This window comes from Carcharhinus amblyrhynchos, chromosome 20 (genome assembly GCF_965287045.1).
Source record: "Carcharhinus amblyrhynchos chromosome 20, sCarAmb.v2.hapA, whole genome shotgun sequence".
Taxonomy (NCBI): domain Eukaryota; kingdom Metazoa; phylum Chordata; class Chondrichthyes; order Carcharhiniformes; family Carcharhinidae; genus Carcharhinus; species Carcharhinus amblyrhynchos.
In genome coordinates this window covers 17,130,240-17,153,719 of record NC_137343.1, presented here as the reverse complement: position 1 = coordinate 17,153,719, position 23,480 = coordinate 17,130,240, and the positions used below count along the sequence as shown (strand labels likewise).

Sequence of the window (23,480 nt, the reverse complement as noted above, 5' to 3'; positions counted from 1 at the left end):
TGCAGTGTTCCTGATCAATATCCTCAGAGCAGAGTGTTCCTGATCAATATCCTCAGAGCAGAGTGTTCCTGATCAATATCCTCAGAGCAATGTTCCTGATCAATATCCTCAGAGCAGAGTGTTCCTGATCAATATCCTCAGTGCAGAGCGTTCCCGATCGATATTCAATGCAGTGTTCCTGATCAATATCTTCAGTGCAGAGTGTTCCTGATCAATATTCTCAGTGCAGAGCGTGCCCGATCAATATTCAATGCAGTGTTCCTGATCAATATTCTCAGTGTAGAGTGTTCCCGATCAATATTCAATGCAGTGTTCCTGATCAATATTCTCAGTGCAGAGCGTGCCCGATCAATATTCAATGCAGTGTTCCTGATCAATATTCTCAGTGCAGAGTGTTCCCGATCAATATTCAATGCAGTGTTCCTGATCAATATCCTCAGTGCAGAGCGTGCCCGATCAATATTCAATGCAGTGATCCTGATCAATATCCTCAGTGCAGTGTGTTCCTGATCAATTTCCTCAAAGCAGTGTGTTCCTGATCAATATCCTCAGTGCAGAGTATTCCTGATGAATAGCCTCAGTGCAGTGTGTTCCAGATCAATATCCGCAAAGCAGAGTGTTCCTGACCCATACCCACAGTGCAGGGTATTCCTGATCGATATCCTCAGTGCAGAGTGTTCCTGATCATTATCCACAGTGCAGTGTGTTCCAGATCAATATTCAATGCAGTGTTCCTGATCAATATCCTCAGTGCAGAGCATCCCCGATCAATATTCAATGCAGTGTTCCTGATCAATATATTCAGTGCAGTGTGTTCCTGATCAATATCCTAAGTGCAGAGTATTCCTGATCAATGTCCTCAGAGCAGAGTATTCCTGATCAATGACCTCAGTGCAGTGTGTTCCTGATCAATATCCTCAGTGCAGAGTATTCCTGATCAGTATCCTCAGTGCAGAGTGTTCCTGATCAATATCCTCAGTGCAGTGTGTTCCTGATCAATATCCTCAGTGCAGAGTGTTCCTGATCAATGTCCTCAGTGCACTGTATTCCTGATCAATATCCTCAGTGCAGAGCGTCCCTGATCAATATTCAATGCAGTGTTCCTGATCAATATACTCAGTGCAGAGCGTCCCTGATCAATATTCAATGCAGTGTTCCTGATCAATATACTCAGTGCAGTGTGTTCCTGATCAATATCCTCAGCGCAGAGTATTCCTGATCAATATCCTCAGTGCAGAGTATTCCTGATCAATGTCCTCAGAGCAGAGTATTCCTGATCAATATCCTCAGTGCAGTGTGTTCCTGATCAATATCCTCAGAGTGTTCCTGATCAATATCCTCAGTGCAGAGTGTTCCTGATCAGTATCCTCAGTGCAGAGTGTTCCTGATCAGTATCCTCAGTGCAGAGTGTTCCTGATCAATATCCTCAGTGCCGTGTGTTCCTGATCAATATCCTCAGTGCAGTGTTCCTGATCAATATCCACAGTGCAGAGCGTCCCCAATCAATATTCAATGCAGTGTTCCTGATCAATATACTCAGTGCAGTGTGTTCCTGATCAATATCCTTAGTGCAGTGTGTTCCTGATTAATATCCTCAGTGCAGAGTGTTCCTGATCAGTGTTCTCAGTGCAGAGTGTTCCTGATCAATATCCTCAGTGCAGAGTATTCCTGATCAATATCCTCAGTGCAGTGTTCCTGATCAATATCCACAGTGCAGAGCGTCCCCAATCAATATTCAATGCAGTGTTCCTGATCAATATACTCAATGCAGTGTGTTCCTGATCAATATCCTTAGTGCAGTGTGTTCCTGATCAATATCCTCAGTGCAGAGTGTTCCTGATCAGTGTTCTCAGTGCAGAGTGTTCCTGATCAATATCCTCAGTGCCGTGTGTTCCTGATCAATATCCTCAGTGCAGTGTTCCTGATCAATATCCACAGTGCAGAGCGTCCCCAATCAATATTCAATGCAGTGTTCCTGATCAATATACTCAGTGCAGTGTGTTCCTGATCAATACCCTTAGTGCAGTGTGTTCCTGATCAATATCCTCAGTGCAGAGCGTGCCTGATCAATATTCAATGCAGTGTTCCTGATCAATATCCTCAGTGCAGTGTATTCCTGATCAATATCCTCAGTACAGAGTATTCCTGATCAATTTCCTCAGAGCAGAGTATTCCTGATCAATATCCTCAGTGCAGTGCGTGCCCGATCAATATTCAATGCAGTGTTCCTGATCAATATCCTCAGTGCAGAGTGTTCCTGATCAATATCCCCAGTGCAGAGTATTCCTGATCAATATCCTCAGTGCAGAGTGTTCCTGATCAATATCCTCAGTGCAGAGTGTTCCTGATCAATATCCTCAGTGCAGAGCGTGCCCGATCAATATTGAATGCAGTGTTCCTGATCAATATCCTCAGAGCAGAGTGTTCCTGATCAATATCCCCAGTGCAGAGTATTCCTGATGAATATCCTCAGTGGAGTGTTCCTGATCAATATCCTCAGTGCAGCGTGTTCCTGCTCAATATCCTCAGTGCAGTGTGTTCCTGATCAATATCCTCAGTGCAGAGTGTTCCTGATCAATATCCTCAGTGCAGAGTGTTCCTGATCAATATCCTCAGTGCAGAGTGTTCCTGATCAAGATCCTCAGTGCAGAGTGTTCCTGATCAATATCCTCAGTGCAGAATATTCCTGATCAATATCCTCAGGGCAGTGTGTCCATGATCAATATCCTCAGTGCAGAGTGTTCCTGATCAAGATCCTCAGTGCAGAGTGTTCCTGATCAATATCCTCAGTGCAGAATATTCCTGATCAATATCCTCAGGGCAGTGTGTCCATGATCAATATCCTCAGTGCAGAGTGTTCCTGATCAAGATCCTCAGTGCAGAGTGTTCCTGATCAATATCCTCAGTGCAGAATATTCCTGATCAATATCCTCAGTGCAGTGTGTTCCTGATCAATATCCCCAGTGCAGGGTGTTCTTGATCAATTTCCTCAGCGCAGAGTGTTCCTGATCAATATCCTCAGTGCAGAGTGTTCCTGATCAATATCCTCAGTGCAGAGTGTTCCTGATCAATATCCTCAGTGCAGTGTGTTCCTGATCAATATCCTCAGTGCAGCGTGTTCCTGATCAATATTCAATGCAGTGTTCCTGATCAATATACTCAGTGCAGAGCGTCCCTGATCAATATCCTCAGTGCAGAGTGTTCCTGATCAATATCCTCAGTGCAGAGTGTTCCTGATCAAGATCCTCAGTGCAGAGTGTTCCTGATCAATATCCTCAGTGCAGAATATTCCTGATCAATATCCTCAGGGCAGTGTGTCCATGATCAATATCCTCAGTGCAGAGCGTGCCCGATCAATATTGAATGCAGTGTTCCTGATCAACATCCTCAGAGCAGAGTGTTCTTGATCAATATCCCCAGTGCAGAGTATTCCTGATCAATATCCTCAGTGCAGTGTGTTCCCGCTCAATATCCTCAGTGCAGTGTGTTCCTGATCAATATCCTCAGTGCAGAGTGTTCCTGATCAATATCCTCAGTGCAGAGTGTTCCCGATCAATATTGAATGCAGTGTTCCTGATCAATATCCTCAGAGCAGAGTGTTCCTGATCAATATCCCCAGTACAGAGTATTCCTGATCAATATCCTCAGTGCAGTGTGTTCCTGATCAATATCCTCAGTGCAGAGTGTTCCTGATCAATATCCTCAGTGCAGAGTGTTCCTGATCAATATCCTCAGTACAGAGTGTTCCTGATCAATATCCTCAGTGCAGAGTTTTCCTTATCAATATCCTCAATGCAGTGTGTTCCTGATCAATATCCTCAGTGCAGTGTGTTCCTGATCAATATGCTCAGAGTGTTCCTGATCAATATCCTCAGTGCAGTGTGTTCCTGATCAATATCCTCAGTGCAGAGTGTTCCTGATCAATATCCTCAGTGCAGAGTGTTCCTGATCAATACGCTCAGTGCAGAGTGTTCCTGATCAATATCCTCAGTGCAGAGTGTTCCTGATCAGTATCCTCAGTGCAGAGTGTTCCTGATCAATACGCTCAGTGCAGAGTGTTCCTGATCAATATCCTCAGTGCAGAGTGTTCCTGATCAGTATCCTCAGTGCAGAGTGTTCCTGATCAATACGCTCAGTGCAGAGTGTTCCTGATCAATATCCTCAGTGCAGAGTGTTCCTGATCAGTATCCTCAGTGCAGAGTGTTCCTGATCAATACGCTCAGTGCAGTGTGTTCCTGATCAATATCTTCAGCGCAGAGTGTTCCTGATCAATATTCTCAGTGGAGTGTTCCTGATCAATATCCTCAGTGCAGAGTGTTCCTGATCAATATCCTCAGCGCAGAGTGTTCCTGATCAGTATCCTCAGTGCAGAGTTTTCCTGATCAGTATCCTCAGTGCAGAGTGTTCCCGATCAATATCCTCAGTGCAGAGTGTTCCTGATCAATATCCTCAGTGCAGAGTGTTCCCGATCAATATCCTCAGTGCAGAGTGTTCCTGATCAATATCCTCAGCACAGAGTGTTCCTGATCAATATCCTCAGCGCAGAGTGTTCCTGATCAATATCCTCAGTGCAGAGTGTTCCTGATCAATATCCTCAGTGCAGAGTGTTCCTGATCAATATCCTCAGCGCAGAGTGTTCCTGATCAATATTCTCAGCGCAGAGTGTTCCTGATCAATACCCTCAGTGCAGAGTGTTCCTGATCAATACCCTCAGTGCAGAGTGTTCCTGATCAATACCCTCAGTGCAGAGTGTTCCTGATCAATATCCTCAGCGCAGAGTGTTCCTGATCAATACCCTCAGTGCAGAGTGTTCCTGATCAATATCCTCAGTGCAGAGTGTTCCTGATCAATACCCTCAGTGCAGAGTGTTCCTGATCAATACCCTCAGTGCAGAGTGTTCCTGATCAATATCCTCAGTGCAGAGTGTACCTGTTGATCTCACAGGGATGGCCTTCAGTTATGACATTCCTCCATTTCATTCTGAGCTGGTAGGATCCAGTTTCTAGTTTCATGAGATTCCAGATGCAGAGAGATTCCAGAATGTTGCAGAGCGTGAATCAATATCTTCAAGAGAGCAGGAAAAAAAGATTGAGGGAGCTAATTAAGCTGAAAATAACATGAATCAGTGATGGAGATTATAGTGCCAGGAAGTCCAAACTGAAATCTTATATTACGCTGAGGTTGTGTAAGGAAACATTGACCATCACTTTAAACTGCAGACTTTAACTTACAAGTTTGTCTTTCAGCATCCATTTGCCATGAGGGCCAAAAGCCTTTGAAATGTTCAGTAAAATCCTTTCCTCTACTTCCATTGCGTTTATCTCCAGAAAATCCTTCACTGATTCCCATTTCACTTGTTGCACCGGGCATTAACCCTACATTTGCTCTCTCATCCAAGGGACGTTAATATCCAACCAGGATTAATGGATCTGTTGTCCATGTAACATCAGATTTGCTTGGGTTATGTGAAGCTCACCACTATTCTAGTAATATACTGGATGGTAAAGATAACCCCAGGTTACTTTTGTCTGGTACCAACTGTCTCTTTACTGTCAACTGTCACCGTGTTGGGCAGCACGGTGGCCCAGTGGTTAGCACTGCTGCCTCACAGCACCAGGGACCCGGGTTTGGTTCAGTGTTCATGTGGATTTTGCATGTTCTTCCCTTGTCTGCGTGGGTTTCCTCCGGCTGCTCCATCTTTCAACAAATTGTTTGAAAGATGTGCTGATTAGGCGTCTTGACCCAAAGAGGTGCCGGATTGTGGCAACTTGGGAAATTTCACAGTAACTTCATTGCCAAGATAATGTAAGCCTACTTGTGACTAATAAAATAAACTTTCAACTTTAAATGCCTTTCCCAACCTCATCTATCCTTATCAACAAGTGGGATGAGATTGATTTTGTTGTCACAGCCTCAGTTGCTTCACCTATTGCCACCATTCCAAACATTTCCCCCAGCTCATCTCCTCTCTCGCCCCTTTTATGTGAGCCTCTGCTTTTCCCACATTTCACTTCTCCCACTGTACATCTCTGATCATTTTGTCCATGCTTGCTTGCAAATCCATTCCTCTTGGTCTCTTCTCCAAGGTACCAGTACTTGGTGGTAATGGTTCTGTTTCCTCAGGCACTGTTACTCCTCCCTTTTCAAAATTGTTGTATTCATCCATTAAACAAACATGTTTCATCCTCCTGTCCTTATTCCCAGCTGGCTGTGAGGACCCCAGAAATGCCTTTTTTCCATATGCATAAGTTTTACTAGCTGTTCCCAGCATGGACTATTTATAAAAACTCTTTTTGAGTTTTTTCAATGTGATAGGCAACACACTTCTGACTCATAATAAACACGTACTTCTCGAGAACTATATTTGGAAACCATTCGATGCAAAACAAAACAGATGCTACACAGTCCAAATTTTAGGCCATTGTCTCAGGCTGCCACTTGGGGTCCTTGCAACCAACTTTATCCTTCTTTCTGGCAACCTTCTTAATCTGAACCAGAGTCTTTCCACTCCAAGATGAGTTTCTGACTTCAGAGTAGGTTTGTCAGCACCACCCGCCTCCCCTCCCCCCCCCCCACCCACCCACAAGAAGTTCTGTCATTCAGTTAAAACATGACTGATCTGTATCTCAATCCCTTTGTCCCAAATCCCTTAATACCATCAATCTATCAATCTCAATCATGAAAATTACAATTAAGTTACCATGGGCAGCCTATCGACCGAGTGAATTCCTGATTTCTGTTGTTATTTATGATTAAGTGCAGTCTGGTTTCATTTCAAAGTGTCTCATTGCTAATTTTAAGATTACAACCACCCCTCTCCCCTTTCTGGATTCTCCCCAGCAGAAGATCTACCCTATCAAATCCCAATAACATTTGAAGCATCTTGATTAGATCACACCTTCCAAACTCAAGGGAAATATCAGAATTCAAGCCACAGGGGGCGATCTTACTGGCCGGTGGGGTGAGCTGGTAAGATCGTGCAAGAGCTGAGATATCAGGTTCGCACCCGATTTCTCGCCTTTCGTGATCTTACCGGCACTAGATATCCGGCAAGGTCAGCCTCGTGCCCATTTCCAGCACCTGGCCGAATAAATTATTTAAATTGAATTCAACTCTCATTTATATGGAAGTGGTGAACTCGGGACGTTACCATCTCTCGCTCAGACCTGTCAGGCCTTTGCTGGTTGCCATTGCATATGTACAGCCACAGAGGTCTGCACATGCACAATGGCGCCCTCTGCTGCTACAGCAGGCTTGCTAGTGATTTAAGCCCCACCCCCTTCCTCGACAGGCGAGGAATGCTCTTGCCCATTCTTTCCTGCACCTTTTGGATAAGATATTGGATTTGAATTCACCCAAAAAATGGGTAAGAAACTCTCCTGTTGTGCCACCCATCCTGGACTTAGAATTTTTTGATAAGGTTCCCTCCACAATCTCACCTTTCCATGACCAGAGTTGGATTTGACAAATGATGGCAAACCTGAGTAGACAGCCGGCAAGGTTAACATTGAATTAAGGTGCTCATTGCTGATTTGAGATTCAGTGCTGATTTGAGAGGTAATGCATTTTCCCAAGCATTTCTTTAAGACGTAATGCTGCTATCACACATTTCCTTTCAGGGTGGCTCTGCTGGGAAAGGAACAGCTTTAAAAAACCGCTCGGATGCTGATCTGGTCGTCTTCATCAATCAGTTCAAAAGTTTCCAAGACCAGAAGCAAAAGCGGGGTGAAATCTTGACAATAATTCATCAGATGCTGAAGAAAATCCAGCAATCTATTGCCTTTGAAATCATCATGACGGAGCCCAAAACCTCTCCGACTGGCTTGTTTACTTCCCCGCGTTCCCTGAACTTCTACTTTCAATCCAGAGAGACGTTTGATTCTATAGAGGTTGATGTCCTGCCAGCATTCGATGCTTTAGGTATGAGACATTGAATGGAATGGAAACTAATCACGTTTAAAGGAGTTCTTGCATTCAGCTGCTTCTGCTGTTCACCAACCCCAACACCATGCTCACCAAGCCAAACTCTCCCCAGTCTGCCCCATCATGATCTTGATCACACCGTCATCACCCCTCCGCACTGCGCAACCCCCTCAACCCTCATGCTCCTCAACACTTCTCTTTGATTGATAAGACCGCTTTCATTTGCAGAAATGGGATCCATTGTTGGCCTTTGATTTTCCTTAGCATGTGGCTAGATGGCTGATAGAGCTGCATCGTAGGTCACCATCTGACCAAGATCTGGTTTCCAGCTTCAAACTGCAGAGGAGAGATTTTCAAGCTGACCCAGGACTATTCGATAGTAGCTCCCTTCGTAAGTGAAACCCATTCAGTGAAGAAATATATCCCTACCAGACACCTTTTCAAGGATAGAAGTAGGGACAACAACTGGAGTCCAGGTCAAGAACTTGGCTCACATTCTCCATGATTCCCCTTTTTCATTCAGTCTACCAGTCAGCAGGGCTGGATTAGACAACTGAGGTGAAGGGACGCTGCTCAGGGCCCCTGCATCTAGGGCTTGTACTGATCTCCTGCCATATTTTTGTTTGCGTTTCCAAAGAAACAGCATGAACAGCTTCCCCCCCCCATTTCTCTCATCTTTCTGCCCAGGTTCCCTTGGGAAATCTGGCGAATTCTCTGGATATACCAGCTAATGTGTATTTTCAGAACATTCTGCATTTAGCTCAGGTTTTCAGTATTTTGAAGTTTTTTTTTTCTAGCCCTTACAAAGTGGTCTTCCATCACTCGTTAATAATTTATATAGCATTAAACTGTCCAGCATCTGAAAAATAAGATTTGACTTTTTGATTGTCCAAAAGGTCAGCAAACATGGAGCTGCCCCAATGCCCAGGTATATATAGACCTGATTAATGCCAGAGGGGTTGGAGGAGAGTTCTCAACGTGCTTCACTGAACTTCAGAGGAACTTTGTCAAGCGGCGTCCAGCTAAACTCAAGTGTCTTATCCGTCTTGTGAAGCACTGGTACAAAGAGGTAGGTGTAGGGACTGCTGTTGAGGTTGATTTATGGACTTTGAACAAATAATTGTGGATGTGTTTCTCTGTTACTTTAACAAATGCACCAATCATAAAAGGTTAAAATAGCATAAGAGTCATTGTTTCTGTTTTGGTATAAGTTAGTTCTTGAAGACTAACCAGTTGGTGCTGTAGCTGTTCCTTGTTTTTGAGTCCATGCTTTCCCACCCATTGGCCTGAATTCCACATGTCCACAGTGGGCGTCTTTTCCTGCAGGCCAGCACATTAAGTGGTGTGGGCATCCATCCCACCATCTTCCTGCTCATCCTGGAGTTCACCCCCATAGTACATGTGGGGCACCGAAATCAGCAGCCTGCCTGCCATATTTAAATGAACCGTTAAGGGTCAATTAGGCTTGTTGTCAAACCAGCCGACCTGGATAAAATGCTGCCCACATCAAAAACAATTTGTCTGGGTAGAAGGGCAGGAGCAGGAAGCTTCATTTTTTTTATCTTACGTTGTCAAAGGGGAATGGCAAGTGGGGGACATACTTCAGGGCGCAGCCATTTCCATGCACGCGACTCTCCTCCTTCCTTCCTACCCATTCCCTCCCTTAAGCCCACCCAATCCACTACCCCTCTACCTAACCTATCCTGGCAGAAGATCCCAGACTTACCTGCTGTGGGGATCCAAAGCACTGGGATCTTCTCTGCAGCAGCTACAGCAGCAGTCCTGGTTCCAGCTACTGACATCACCCTGGTGAATGATAGAGCTGTTGACCAACTCAATTGACCAGCAGCTCCAGGTGGCAGGACTTCTTCCCCTATGAGTCTCACCCTTGTCAATCAGCCCGGCAGTGCTTTGTGGCTGTGCAGTGGGTCGGTGTTCAGTGGGTAGACTCCACACCAATGTGATTACTTCTCTGGATTCCTCACTGCAGTTGCTACCATCAGCCGCCTAAATGTTAAAAAGAATGTTATGGATCCAGGAGCCCTGGGATTCTAGATTTGCAATGTTATTTTATGCAGGGTATTTAGTTTTGGCATCATCATATGTGACTCAGTCAGTGATTTTGAGATGTGTTCCAGCCTAGTTGGGTCATCCTTTTAATTGGAAATGTTTCATAAATGGAAATGTTTTAAGGTTAGGGCAGAGAGGAGGAAGCTTTGCCTTTCATTCAACCGACATGATACCAGAACTGGATGTGATCAGGTTGTTCAGAGAGAGTGTCATTCAGCATCTGCCCTGAGGAATGCTGAGAGTTAACACTTCGTGCCAAAAGTGGAAATGGTTCCATCTCCACCCTCACCTTGATAAATATCAAGATTTATACATTAAAGATGACGTTTTGTAGGGTGAGGCTGCACACACTGGGGAGAAGGGGGAAAAGTTGTTCCTATAGTGCCACTTGCTACACAGACTTATGTTGTCTCCCTGGGAGAGGAAGCACCATGGATCTCTGCGACTCATGCATGTTCTTCAACGCCACACGAGCTACACTGGTAACGACCCATAGCACTGTCTTCTCTGAGGGAATCAACGTAAGACGCACTACACGAATGGTTTTCTCTCTCAGGTTCTCTGAACAGATATGTGGATCAAAAAAATGAGGAGCAAAGTCATGTGGCCAGTTCTTGATTTTCCTGCCATGGCCTCCATACACGAGGCAGAAAATGACAGCGTTGCAAAAAATGCGACATGCTGGTGCTTTTTAAAGATCTGACTGATTTGTCGCACTTCACTGCTGTTTCTCCATGTCCTGCATATTTTGCCTTTTTGACTGTGTAATAGGTTTATTTTGAAACATACTCATGAGTCTGTTTTCATTTCCCCTTTACTGGCAGTACATTCCTGATCATCTTAACCCCCTGCATAAAAAATCTCTCATCTCCTCATTGGTTCTTTTGCCGATCCTGCTGTCAATGGGAATAGTTTCTGCCTATTTACTTTTTTAAAACAAACTCTTACTTCAATTTATAGTTATAAAACAGTACAGCACAGAAGGAGGCCATATGGCCACTGACTTCTAACGGACAATCCAGTTCGTTCCACCCCCTGGCTCTTTCTGCAGTTGTTTTCCTATTAAATATTTGTCCAGTTTTTTTTTCTGAATGTTACTATTGAAGCTGTATCCAGCACCCTATCAGGCAGCGCATTCGAAACACTCAATATGTGAAAGTGCCTTTCCTCACGTTGCCTCTTTTTTGCAAGTCATTTTGAATTATTGCCCCCTCATTATTATCCTTTCACTTTGGAAACAGTTTCTCTTTATTGACTCTATCTAATCCTATCATCATTTTGAATATGACTATTAAACTTCCTCTTAGTGTGCTCTGCTGCTGGCAAAACAGCCTAAACATTCTCCAATCTATCCAGGGGACTGGAGACCTTCAGCTCTGGTACGCAGGATGAGACACAATATTCCAGCTGTGGCCTAACTAGTGTTTCCTGAAGGTTTAGCGTCACTGCTTTGTTGTTGTACTCCATGGCCAGGATTCTCCAGCACCTGCAGCTCTCCCCCGCCATCGCCCCAACCTCAGTGTCTGGAAAGAATTAAGGAAAATTGATGGGTTTTAGAATCGAATCATGGAATGTTTCCACGCAGAATGAGGCCATGCAGCTCATCATTTTGGTGCTGGCTCTCAGCAGGTACAACTCAGGCACTCCCATAAAGTGTACCCAGGCAAACACTTCAGGTGGGATTCTCCCATAAGTGTCGAATTTACTTAAAACCTGGAGTAATTCCTGCTGTTTTTTTCAGTGGGAGTTTCAAAATGAATCTCCCACACTCTGTGCACTGCGGAGTGCACTAGCGTAAATCAGTCCAAAAATCAGTGGGTGGGGATTATTCCTAATGGAGAGGTGGCAGCATAGTGCTGAGTGGGTCACTGCACATGCACCAACCTGACAGTGCCAAGATCGGCGCATGCACAGTGGCTCCTGTCTGCCGGGCTCCTGATTGCTAGCCAGCTCGATCACTGGCCAGCCAGTGACTCTGCATCACTGCCCTACTGACCCTCCCCATGGCCCGTTCACTGGCCCCCAAACATATCCGGGTCCAGTCCTGAAACCGCCGTCTCCCGGCCCACCACGATCTCCCACCTCCCCCCCCCCAACGATCTTTCCCCTCCCACCACTGATCCCAGATCAGAGTGGCAGTAGGCCCCCCACTCCCACCAATTGCCTCCATCAGGCCTTGGCCCCTTGGCACTGCCCCATGCCCAATGGGCAGTGCCAGGAGGCCCAGGCTGGCATTGTCAATGTGGCAATGCCTGGAGCACCACCCCAGAACCTCACCCGCTGGGGGGCCTTGATTGCCCTCCCCTTCACTCCAGAAAGGTTGGGCCGCCAGCTTCCCGCAAGTGGGGAGCTGCTGCAAACCCTGCTGGAATTAAACTTCAGTCCCGGGCCCACTAATGGGATTTAAATTATATTAAAATTATCTGCTGCGTGTGTTATGTAGCTCTGTGCTGATATCTGGTCAGAACTGATAATGCCGAAAATTCAATGCTGGGAGACATGCAGAGGCCTGAACACTCAGACCGCATCGTGTGAATGGGCTGCTGCTAGAATCTCCCGGCCCATTGTGCTAAAAAAGCAGCATAGCAGGATGGGAGAATTGCCCCCTTCATCTCCAGATAGTCATCCAATTCCCTTTTCAAAGCCACAATTAAATCTGCCTCCACCACACTCTCAGTGCATTCCAGACCCTAACCACTCACTGTGCGAACCTGCCTCCACCACATTGTCAGACAGTGCATTCCAGACCCTAACCACTCACTGTGCGAACCTGCCTCCACCACATTGTCAGACAGTGCATTCCAGACCCTAACCACTCGCTGTGCGAACCTGCCTCCACCACATTGGCAGACAGTGCATTCCAGATGCCAACCACTCGCTGTGTGAACCTGCCTCCACCACATTGTCAGACAGTGCATTCCAGACCCTAACCACTCGCTGTGCGAACCTGCCTCCACCACACTGTCAGACAGTGCATTCCAGACCCTAACCACTCACTGTGCGAACCTGCCTCCACCACATTGTCAGACAGTGCATTCCAGACCCTAACCACTCGCTGTGCGAACCTGCCTCCACCACATTGGCAGACAGTGCATTCCAGATGCCAACCACTCACTGTGCGAACCTGCCTCCACCACACTGGTAGACAGTGCATTCCAGACCCTAACCACTCACTGTGCGAACCTGCCTCCACCACATTGGCAGACAGTGCATTCCAGACCCTAACCACTCGCTGTGTGAACCTGCCTCCACCACACTGTCAGACAGTGCATTCCAGACCCTAACCACTCGCTGTGTGAACCTGCCTCCACCACACTGTCAGACAGTGCATTCCAGACCCTAACCACTCGCTGTGTGAACCTGCCTCCACCACACTGTCAGACAGTGCATTCCAGACCCTAACCACTCGCTGGTCAAAAAATATAATTCCATATAATTTTGAGGTTAAACTCGAAAGCTAGTGAGTTTACTATCAAATAAATCGGTTGGACTTAAACCTGGTGTTGTCAGACTTCTTACTGTGTTTACCACAGTCCAACGCCAGCATCTCCACATCATGACTAAGATGAGTGGCAGAGCAAAGTGTGCAGAGGACGCTGAAAGTCTGCACAGGGATATAGATAGCATAAGTGAGTGGGCGAGGGTCTGACAGATGGAGTATAATGTTGGTAAATGTGAGGTCATCCATTTTGGTAGGAATAACAGCAAAATGAACTTTTATTTAAATGGTAAAAAAATACAGCATGCAGAAGGACCTGGGTGTCCTTGTGCAAGAATCTCAAGGAGTTGCTTTGCAGGTGCAGCAGGTAATTAAGAAGGCAAATGAAATTTTGTCCTTCATTGCTAGAGGGATGGAGTTTAAAAATAGTGAGGTTATGTTGCAGCTGTACAAGGTGCTGGTGAGGCTACACCTTGGGTACTGTGTACAGTTTTGGTCTCCTTACTTGAGAAAGGATATACTGGCACTGGAGTGGGTGCACAGGAGATTCACTAAGTTGATTCTAGAGTTGAGAGGGTTGGCTTATGAGGAGAGACTGAGTAGACTGGGGCTATACTCATTGGAATTCAGAAGAATGAGGGAGATCTTATAAAATAATAAGATTATGAGGGAATAGATAAGATAGAAGCAGAGAAGTTATTTCCACTGCAGGTGAAACTCGAACGAGGGGACATAGCCTCGAAATAAGATTTAGGACTGAGTTGAGGAGGAATTTCTTCAAACAAAGGGTTGTGAATCTGTGGAATTCCCTGCCCAGTGAAGCAGTTGAGGCTACCTCATTGAATGTTTTTAAGGCAAGGTTAGATAAATTTTGAACAGTAAAGGAATTAAAGGTTATAGTGAGCGGGCGGGTAAGTGGAGCTGAGTCCAGGAAAAGATCAGCCATGATCTTATTGAATGGCGGAGCTGGCTCGAGGGGCCAGATGGCCTACTCCTGCTTCTAGTTCTTATGTTCTTATGTATGCATTGACTTATTTTTTAACTCAACAGTATGTGCGACCTTACAAAAAAAACCTTCGATCTGGAGAGTTCCTCCCACCAAAGTACGCCCTGGAGCTTTTGATCATCTACGCATGGGAGAGTGTGGATGGGGGAGAGAATTTTGACACTGCTAAAGGATTCTGCACAATCATGAACTTGATTGTTAGATACAGAGAACTATGGATGTTTTGGACCAACAACTATAACTTTGACAATCCCCAGGTGTGCGATTTCCTAAGAAATAAACTCGGAGAAGCAAGGCAAGTTGGACTTTTTATTAATATTTCTCCAGATAAAAATTCATAGTGCCAAAGAAGACCACTCAGCCCATCATGTCTATTCTGGCCCTTTGAAAATGCTGGTCTCATTCCCTTGCTGTTATCCCCAGCCCTGTAAATTCTTCCCCTTCTGCTATTTATCCAAAGCATTTTGTAAATTATTATGTGATGTATTCCAGATCATTATAACTTTCTGTATGAAATAAATCTCTCCTATTGTCCCTTCTGGTTTTCTAATGGGGATACAGACATAAATCATACAAATTAGCTAATAAAGGGATCTGTAAGCTTCCATGATAATTCATTTGGTAAATTCACTTACTGGTGCTATTTTGGAAGTTTCCTTATTCAAAATTTTTTTTAGTAAAGGAAATGAGGAGGTTGCATATTAACTTAGAAAATAAGAATCTACATAGAGTCATAGAGATACAAAAGGATCTGGGAATACAAATACATGTTCCTCCTTTAAGAAACCACACTTCCTAAAACTTACAGAAGATGTGCCACAGGGATCTGACAGGAATTAGTTATAAAAATAGACAGTTATGACTTTGATACAATTGATCGTAATCTAATTTTATTATTAAAATAAAAGTTCCCTAAGTGAATGGAATCTGACTTTAGAGGCAAGAATTTGCAAGCAATTGATGACAAAGCCATTGTTGACTCAAATTATTATTCACTTGCAGACAATTTATCAGAGTTGGTTTATAATCTCTCTTCTACTGTGAATCTTCACTTGCACTTAACTATCTACTCCAAATTAGGGTCTCAGGGATTTGGAGCCTATCCTGACAGACACTGGCACGAGGCAGGACACACCCAGGAGAAGACGACAGTCCATCACAGGGCACACACTCACTCTCTCACACGCTCATGGGGCAATTTACCATGGTCAATCTGCCTAACCTGCACGTCTTTGAACTGTAGGAGGAAACCGGAACATCCGAAGGAAACTCCCTGCAGACACGGGGAGAACGTGCAAACTCCACAGTCACCCAAGGCTGGAATTAACCCAGGTCTCTGAAGCTGTGAGACAGCAGCACCAACCATTGTGCCAATGTCTGCCCCTTCTGTGAATGCCTCATATGAATAATAATTGTTTACTGTAGTGTTAAAAATGTGTCTGATAGATAAGAATTCAAAGTTCTGTGTAGTCTGATGGATGAACGTCTGAAAATATATCTATCTTTTGACTGGTGATTATTGTGTTGTTTGGATATTTAGGCCAATGATTCTTGATCCTGCCGACCCAACAGGAAACGTTGCTGGTAATGCTAGATGGGACCTTCTTGCAAAAGAAGCTGAAAATTGCTTACAGCAGACCTGCTTGTGGAATGTCACACCCTGGGATGTTGAGGTAAACTATCACATGTTAGGTGTATTAAAAAGCATTAAGGTAGACAAACCCCCAGGACCAGGTTACTGAGGGAGACAAGCAATGAAATTGCTGGGCCTCTAACAAAAATCTTTGTTTCCTCGTTGGCCACAACTGAGGTCCCAGAGGATTGGAGGATAGCCAATGTTGTCCATTATTTAAGAAAAGTAGCAAGAATAACCCAGATAATAATAGGCCAGTGAGCTTGATGTCAATGATAGTGAAATTGTTGGAGAAGATTCTTAGAGGTAGGATCTATACAAATTTGGAACCGAATGGTCTTATTAGCGACAGACAGCATGTTTTTGTACGAGGGAGATCATGTCTCACTAATTTAATTGAGTTTTTTGAGGAAGTGACAGAAATGATTGATGAGGGTGGATATTGTCTACATGGACTTTAGTAAAGCATTTGACAAGGTCCCTTGTGGTAGGTTGGTACAAAAGGTAAACTCATACAGGGTCAAGGGTGGACTAGCTAGATGGATTCAGGACTGGCTTGGCCATTGAAGACAGAGGGTAGCAGTGGAAGGGTGATTTTCTGAATGGAAGTTTGTAACTAGTGGTGTTCCACAGTGAACATAAGAACATAAGAAATAGGAGCAGGAGTAGGCCATCTAGCCCTTCGAGCCTGCCCCGCCGTTCAATAAGATCATGGCTGATCTGTCGTGGCTCAGTTCCACATTCCCGCCCTCTCCCCATAACCCTTAATCCTCTCGCTTATCAAAAACCCATCAACCCGCGTCTTAAAAATATTTAGCGAGGTAGCCTCCACCACTTCAACGGGCAGAGAATTCCAGAGATTCACCACCCTTTGAGTGAAGAAGTTCTTCCTCAACTCTGTCCTAAACCAACCCCCCTTTATCTTGAGGCTGTGTCCCCTAGTCCTACTGTCCTTTCTGAGCGGGAAGAGTCTCTCCACCTCTATCCTATCCATCCCATTCATCATCTTATACGTCTCAATAAGATCTCCCCTCATTCTTCTAAACTCTAACGAGTACAAGCCTAGTTTATTCAGCCTCTCCTCATAGCTCAACCCCCTCAACTCCGGTATCAGCCTAGTAAACCTCCTCTGCACTCCCTCCAAGGCCAAAATATCCTTGCGTAAGTACGGCGACCAAAACTGCACACAGTGCTGGGACATCTGGTATTTGTAATATATATAAATGACTTATGAGAAAATGTAGCTGATCTGATTAGCAAGTTTGCAGATAATACTAAGATAGGCGAAGTTGCAGATGGTGATGAAGATTGTCAGAGAATACAGCAGGATACAGATAGGCTGTAAAATTGGGTGGGAAAATGACAAATGAAATTTAATCCAGACAAATGCGAGGTGATGCATTTTGTAGACCGAATTCAGGTAGAAGCTAAAAAATAAATGGCAGAGCAATCAGGAGCATAGACACACAGAGAGATCTAAGAGTACAGGCCCACAGACCTTTAGAAGTGGCAGCACAGGTGGAAAAGGTGGTGAAGAAAGCATATGGCATGCTTACCTTCATCAGCCAGGGCATTGAATATAAAAGCTGGCAAATTATGTTATGGTTATATAAAACGTTGATTAAGCCACATTTAGAATATTGTGTCCAATTCTGGTCACTACACTACCAGAAGGATGTGGAGGCTTTGGAGAGACAGCAGATAAGATTTACCAGGATGTTGCCTGGTATGGAGGGTATAAGAACATAAGAACATAAGAACATAAGAAATAGGAGCAGGAGTAGGCCATCTAGCCCTTCGAGCCTGCCCCGCCATTCAATAAGATCATGGCTGATCTGTCGTGGCTCAGTTCCACTTTCCCGCCCTCTCCCCATAACCCTTAATCCCTTCTCTTATCAAAAACCCATCAACCCGCTTCTTAAAAATATTTAGCGAGGCAGCCTCCACCACTTCAACGGGCAGAGAATTCCAGAGATTCACCACCCTTTGAGTGAAGAAGTTCCTCCTCAACTCCGTTCTAAACCGCCTCCCCTTTATCTTGAGGCTGTGCCCCCTAGTCCTACTGTCTTTTTTGAGCGGGAAGAGTCTCTCCACCTCTATCCTATCCATCCCATTCATCATCTTATACGTCTCAATGAGATCTCCCCTCATTCTTCTAAACTCTAACGAGTACAAGCCTAGTTTATTCAGCCTCTCCTCATAGCTCAATCCCCTCAACTCCGGTATCAGCCTAGTAAACCTCCTCTGCACTCCCTCCAGGGCCAAAATATCCTTGCGCAGGTGCGGCGCCCAAAACTGCACACAGTACTCCAGCTGCGGCCTCACCAATGCCCTATACAGCTGCAGCAAGACCTCCTACTTTTATATTCAATCCCCCTCGCTATGAAGGCCAGCATCCCATTCGCCTTCCTGACCACCTGCTGCACCTGCTATGAGCTATGAGGAGAGTTTGAATAAATTGGGATTGTTCTCCCTGGAAAAATGGAGGCTGAAAGGTGACCTGATAGAAGTTTATAAAATTATGAGGGGCATATTTAAAGTGAACATAGAATCCCTATGGTGCAGAAGGAGGCCATTTGGCCCATCAACCATAATCCCACCCACCTATTCCCCAAACCCCACTTATTTACCTACTAATCCCCCGACACTAGGATCAATTTAGCATCGCCAGTCAACCTAACCCACACATCTTCGGACTGTGGGAGGAAACCGAGCACCCGGAGGAAACCCACACAAACACAGGGAGAATATGCAAACTCCACACAGACAGTGACCCAAGGCTGGAATTGAATAGAGGTCCCTGGAGCTGTGAGGCAGCAGTGCTAATCACTGTGCCATCATGCCTCCCCAAAAGTTAGTATCACAGAATCATAGAATCCCTACAGTGCAGAAAGAGGCCATTCGGCCCATCAAATCTGCACCAATCACAATCCCACCCAGGCCCTACTCCCGCAACCCCACATATTTATCCCCCTAATCCCCTGACATTAGGATCAATTTAGCATGGGCAAATAACCCAACCCGCACGTCTTTGGATGTGGGAGGAAACCCTTGCAGACGCGTGGAGAATGTGCAAACTCCACATAGACAGTGACCCGAAGTTGGAATTGAATCCAGGTCCCTGGTGCTGTGAGGCAGCAATGCCAACCACTGTGCCACCGTGCCGCCCAGTTGGAAGCTTTTTGCCAGAGCAGAAATGACAATCACAACAGGGCACAAGTTCAAGGTTTCAAGGTAAGCCGGCGGGTGGGGGGGGGGGCGGGTAAGCTTCACTAGAGATGTGTGGGGAAGTTTTTTTTACACAGAAAGTGGCGGTGGTATAGCTCCAAACTACAGGAATTTTCTAAAAATATAATGGGTTGCTCAATTTATATCAAAATGCGATCGTATTCAATGGCCACTTGATGGGCAAGGAATAGGAGAAGATAACTATCCTATTGAGGAGTCCACAAAGCAAAGGAGTTTTGTTAGATCATCTGAACCCCAACTTCAGCTGCTTAGACCCTAAGTTCTGGAAAGCTCTCCTTAAACCTCTCCATACCTTTAACTTTCCCTTATAAAAAGCCATTTAAAATCTACCACTTTGACAAATCTTGCAGTCTTTATTGCTAATAATTTCTTATGTTACTCGATGCCATATTTTGTTTGTTAAGTGCTCCTGTGAAGCATCTTGAGATATTGAGCTGCACTAAAGGCATTCTATAAATGCAAGTTGGTGATGATTTCCTGATTTAATCTATTGGGTTATGGAGATCGTAACTAAACATTTCATGCTTCAACACTTTATTGGGTAGAGGGAAAAAGGGGAGAACAGATTTACAGTGCTGGCCTTAGTGCCAAATGCAACAGCTCAGCAGAACCATTAAGCTGTCACCAGTCCGTATTTATTAACCATCTGAGTTCCAGTGTGATCATTTGTGTAACATGGATGTATGCACATTCTAATTATTTTTCAAACTTTTCATTAGTATCAACTGAGAACTCCAAAGCTTTCCCACACACATGTAATATCCCTGAATTCCAGAAAGTCATCAAGTAACTATAACTGTATTGAGCTAGCATTTGGTGATCACCACCGTCATAAAAAACCAGAATGAAACTTTACTTACAAGCCTATACTATTAATTTGATCTCGGCTCCAAACATTAACTTGTTTAATGTACTCATACATCATGACACACCAATATGACAACTCTTTATCTGATACCTAGCCTATAGAGTATCTTCAATAACAACCTTATGTTATACACAAGCATTTTCCATATTCTACATTATAATATTAATACATGCTTAATCTCACATTATTCCCAGCCTGTCACTCTTACTTGCACAGGGATGCACACATATATACACACAGTACTCTACACACACAAAGTGACACACGCTGACACACATACAGACACTCACACACACAGACACACACACAAAACTATATTCTGTACGCACACACAAAACCATATTCTATACACATTCACACACACACACACATACACACACACATATATTTGGACAAAATAGATGCTTGCAATAACTGACATTCTGAATGGTATATCGAATATGTTCTTCTGTCATCAGATTGTTCTCCCAATTCTTTCCAATGACCTTCAAAGATATTGTCCAAAAATTCACACTACCTTGAAACATTGTTTTTTGCTGCATGCTCGTTGTAATTCTTCTAAACTTCGGGCCAGCATGGTGGCACAATTGGGGCAGCACGGTGGCACAGTGGTTAGCACTGCTGCCTCACAGCACCAGAGACCTGGATTTAATTCCAGGCTGGGGTCACTGGCTGTGAGGCATTTGCACATTCTCCCCGTGTCTGCGTGGGTTTCCTCCGGGTGCTCCAGTTTCCTCCCACAGTCCAAAGACGTGCGGATTAGGATGGTTGGCCATGCCATATTGCCCCTTAGTGTCAGGGGGACTAGCTAGGGTAAATGCATGGAGTTATGGGGAAAGGGTCTGGGTCGGATTGTTGTCGGTGCAGACTCGATGGGCCTTTTCTGTACAATCTCTCTGTAGTCTGTCCTCTTACCAGGACAGGAGGTTTCTATAACTCAACAGGTTTTTGCAGTCTATGTTCTGACTTTTCAGAGCCTTGCTCACCGCCTTGAAAGAGATTTACAGAAGTGTGAGTATCCTTCTGAATAGTGAGACAAATTGTGCATTGTTCTAGACTCCTAAGAGATGCAAATTCTGATCTCATATTGGGATTGTCTGGGTAAACCCCTTTAGGCAATATTTTCCTAAAAACTAACTTCTAATTTAACCCATGTCCATACTCTTCTTGTGGAAAAGCAGCCAAATTGTTCACTGCAGTTTGGGATTCAATGTCTCTGTCAAGAGCAGAAAACATTAATGGTCTAGAATGATGATGTTTAATATATGGTGAGTCTCCTGTGGCATTGCTCCTGTTATTCGGAAAATTGATTTACAATACCTGTGTAGGACACTGCTGGATGTAGGAAAAAACCCAGTGAAAGACAACATTCTTAAAAAGTATTTTGAGAGCTTTGCTTGCTTTAGTTTGAGTTGCTTTTAATTGGTGATGCTTTCTCAGTTTGTATTTCTGCTAATTTGTGGCCAAAAGATTTTAGATCTTTTAGAAATGATTTGATAGATTGAAGTTCTGCTAGATAAGTTGTGAGTTCTTAAAAATTAAATTTGGCCAAGTAGAACAAAATTTTGAGATTATGGGAACCGACCTAAAAAGTACAACGCCAATTGTATAACAATTGTACAACAATTTACTACACAAAGTATGACATGGCAAACGGGAAGTTTGTGGTAATGCATTTAAAAAAAAACTTTGGGTAGATCGAAGGATAGATTCGGTGATCTGACACTCCTGGTAACTGCAATAGAGCAGGGTTACAAAGCAAGATCCCACCAGCAGGAAGCATTGAATTTACCACAGAATGCTTTAAGATGTACCTTGTATGTATGTGTGTGTGATATATGTAATATATGTAGAGATAAAACTTGATATGCCTGCATTCCGTCATTTCTCTTACAGTATTTTCTGTTTGTCCTTTCCAGCCAGTGAAAGATGTTCTGCTTTCAGTCGAACGTGTGGATGTTCCACGGTCCAGAAAATGTGTTTCTATAAACCCTTTCTTACCCATTATACATATTAAAGAAAAATTGGGGGAATTGTATGAACTCCCAATGTTCAATTATGATCTGGAATGGAATGGCCGGGAGCTGAATGAAAATCAGAAATTGTCTGATTATAAAATTTTCCATGATGTTATTACTATCCTTCCGAAAGAATCCAGTTGGTGCATCTTAATGTAACCACAAAAATGGATTCTTCACAAGTACTGAGTGGTGGTGCGCAAGAACGCCAGAGCTAGCAACCCATTGCACCTGAACAGTAACAAACCTGAGTTGTACCAACCGACTCAGAAACAGTCTCTTCCCTGCTGCCATTAGACTTTTAAATGGACCTATTGTATAATAAATTGATCTTTCTCTACACCCTAGCTATGACTATATTCTGCTCTCCTTTCCTTCTCCCCTATGAACTCTATAAACAGTGTAATTTGTCTGTAAAGTGTGTGAGAGACAATACTCTTCACTGTATCCCAATACATGTGACAATAATAAATCAAATCAAACCAAACCTGTTAGCGGGAAGCACAATCCTAATCTATGCTTTGCCCGAATAAATCTTTCGATGAACTGAGCTTCTGATTTTAAACTGTCAGATTGATTATTGGTGTTTCTTTTGGACAACTTTAATTGGTGGGGATATTGGAGAAACTGGGATTATTCTCTTTTGAGCAGAGATGATTAATGGGGATATTCAAAATTAGGAAGGGGTTTGAAGCGCATGTTTCTGTGTTTCACTGGCAGCTGGGTTGGTAACCACAAAACAGAGATTTAAAGTAACCAAAATTAATTAATGGGAAAATAATCAGGGGAGGTGGCAGATGAGTGGCACTAATTGGACAGATATGTTAAGGAATTATCACAGGCATGATGGGCCAAATGGCCTCTTATCTGTACTTTATTCATATTCTCAGACATCTACCTTAATCAAAGAATGAAATGTTTATTAATTTGTTGGTGCTGCTTTAAAGTATTTGTACACCTGATGTGGTCATTCAGATTTACATTAATAAACTCAATTCTGATAATGTACAGCATTTTGGGGATTTGTGTGTTATTGTTATTAGTATTTACACAGGGTGCTGAGCCACACTGTTTGCAGTTGTCACTAATTGTCTATTACTTGTTATCATCTGATGTGGCTGTTACTGAAACATATTGTCCTTCTAATGTGAAACTCTGTGGTGCACATTGACCCTTAGTCAGAGATACCTGTTTCAGATTTTCATTTTTTGTACAGTATTGGACTAATCCCTCTACTCTTTTTTTTTCTTTCGGCACTGACAAAGTATAGACAA

General features: G+C 44.0%; 1 protein-coding gene across 1 annotated transcript in view; it reads left to right on the top strand.

The window, feature by feature from the left end:
• LOC145356182 (2'-5'-oligoadenylate synthase 2-like) overlaps positions 1–23,214 on the top strand; it is a 59,005-nt gene extending 35,791 nt beyond the window's left edge. Inside the window, exons 10-14 of the mRNA XM_080208792.1 lie at positions 7,620–7,920; positions 8,820–8,992; positions 14,483–14,733; positions 15,979–16,111; positions 22,108–23,214. Of these exons, the coding sequence (XP_080064918.1) occupies positions 7,620–7,920; positions 8,820–8,992; positions 14,483–14,733; positions 15,979–16,111; positions 22,108–22,365 (1,116 nt within the window). The 3' untranslated portion in view covers positions 22,366–23,214. The remainder of the gene's footprint in view (positions 1–7,619; positions 7,921–8,819; positions 8,993–14,482; positions 14,734–15,978; positions 16,112–22,107) is intronic.
• Positions 23,215–23,480: the final 266 nt, after the last annotated feature.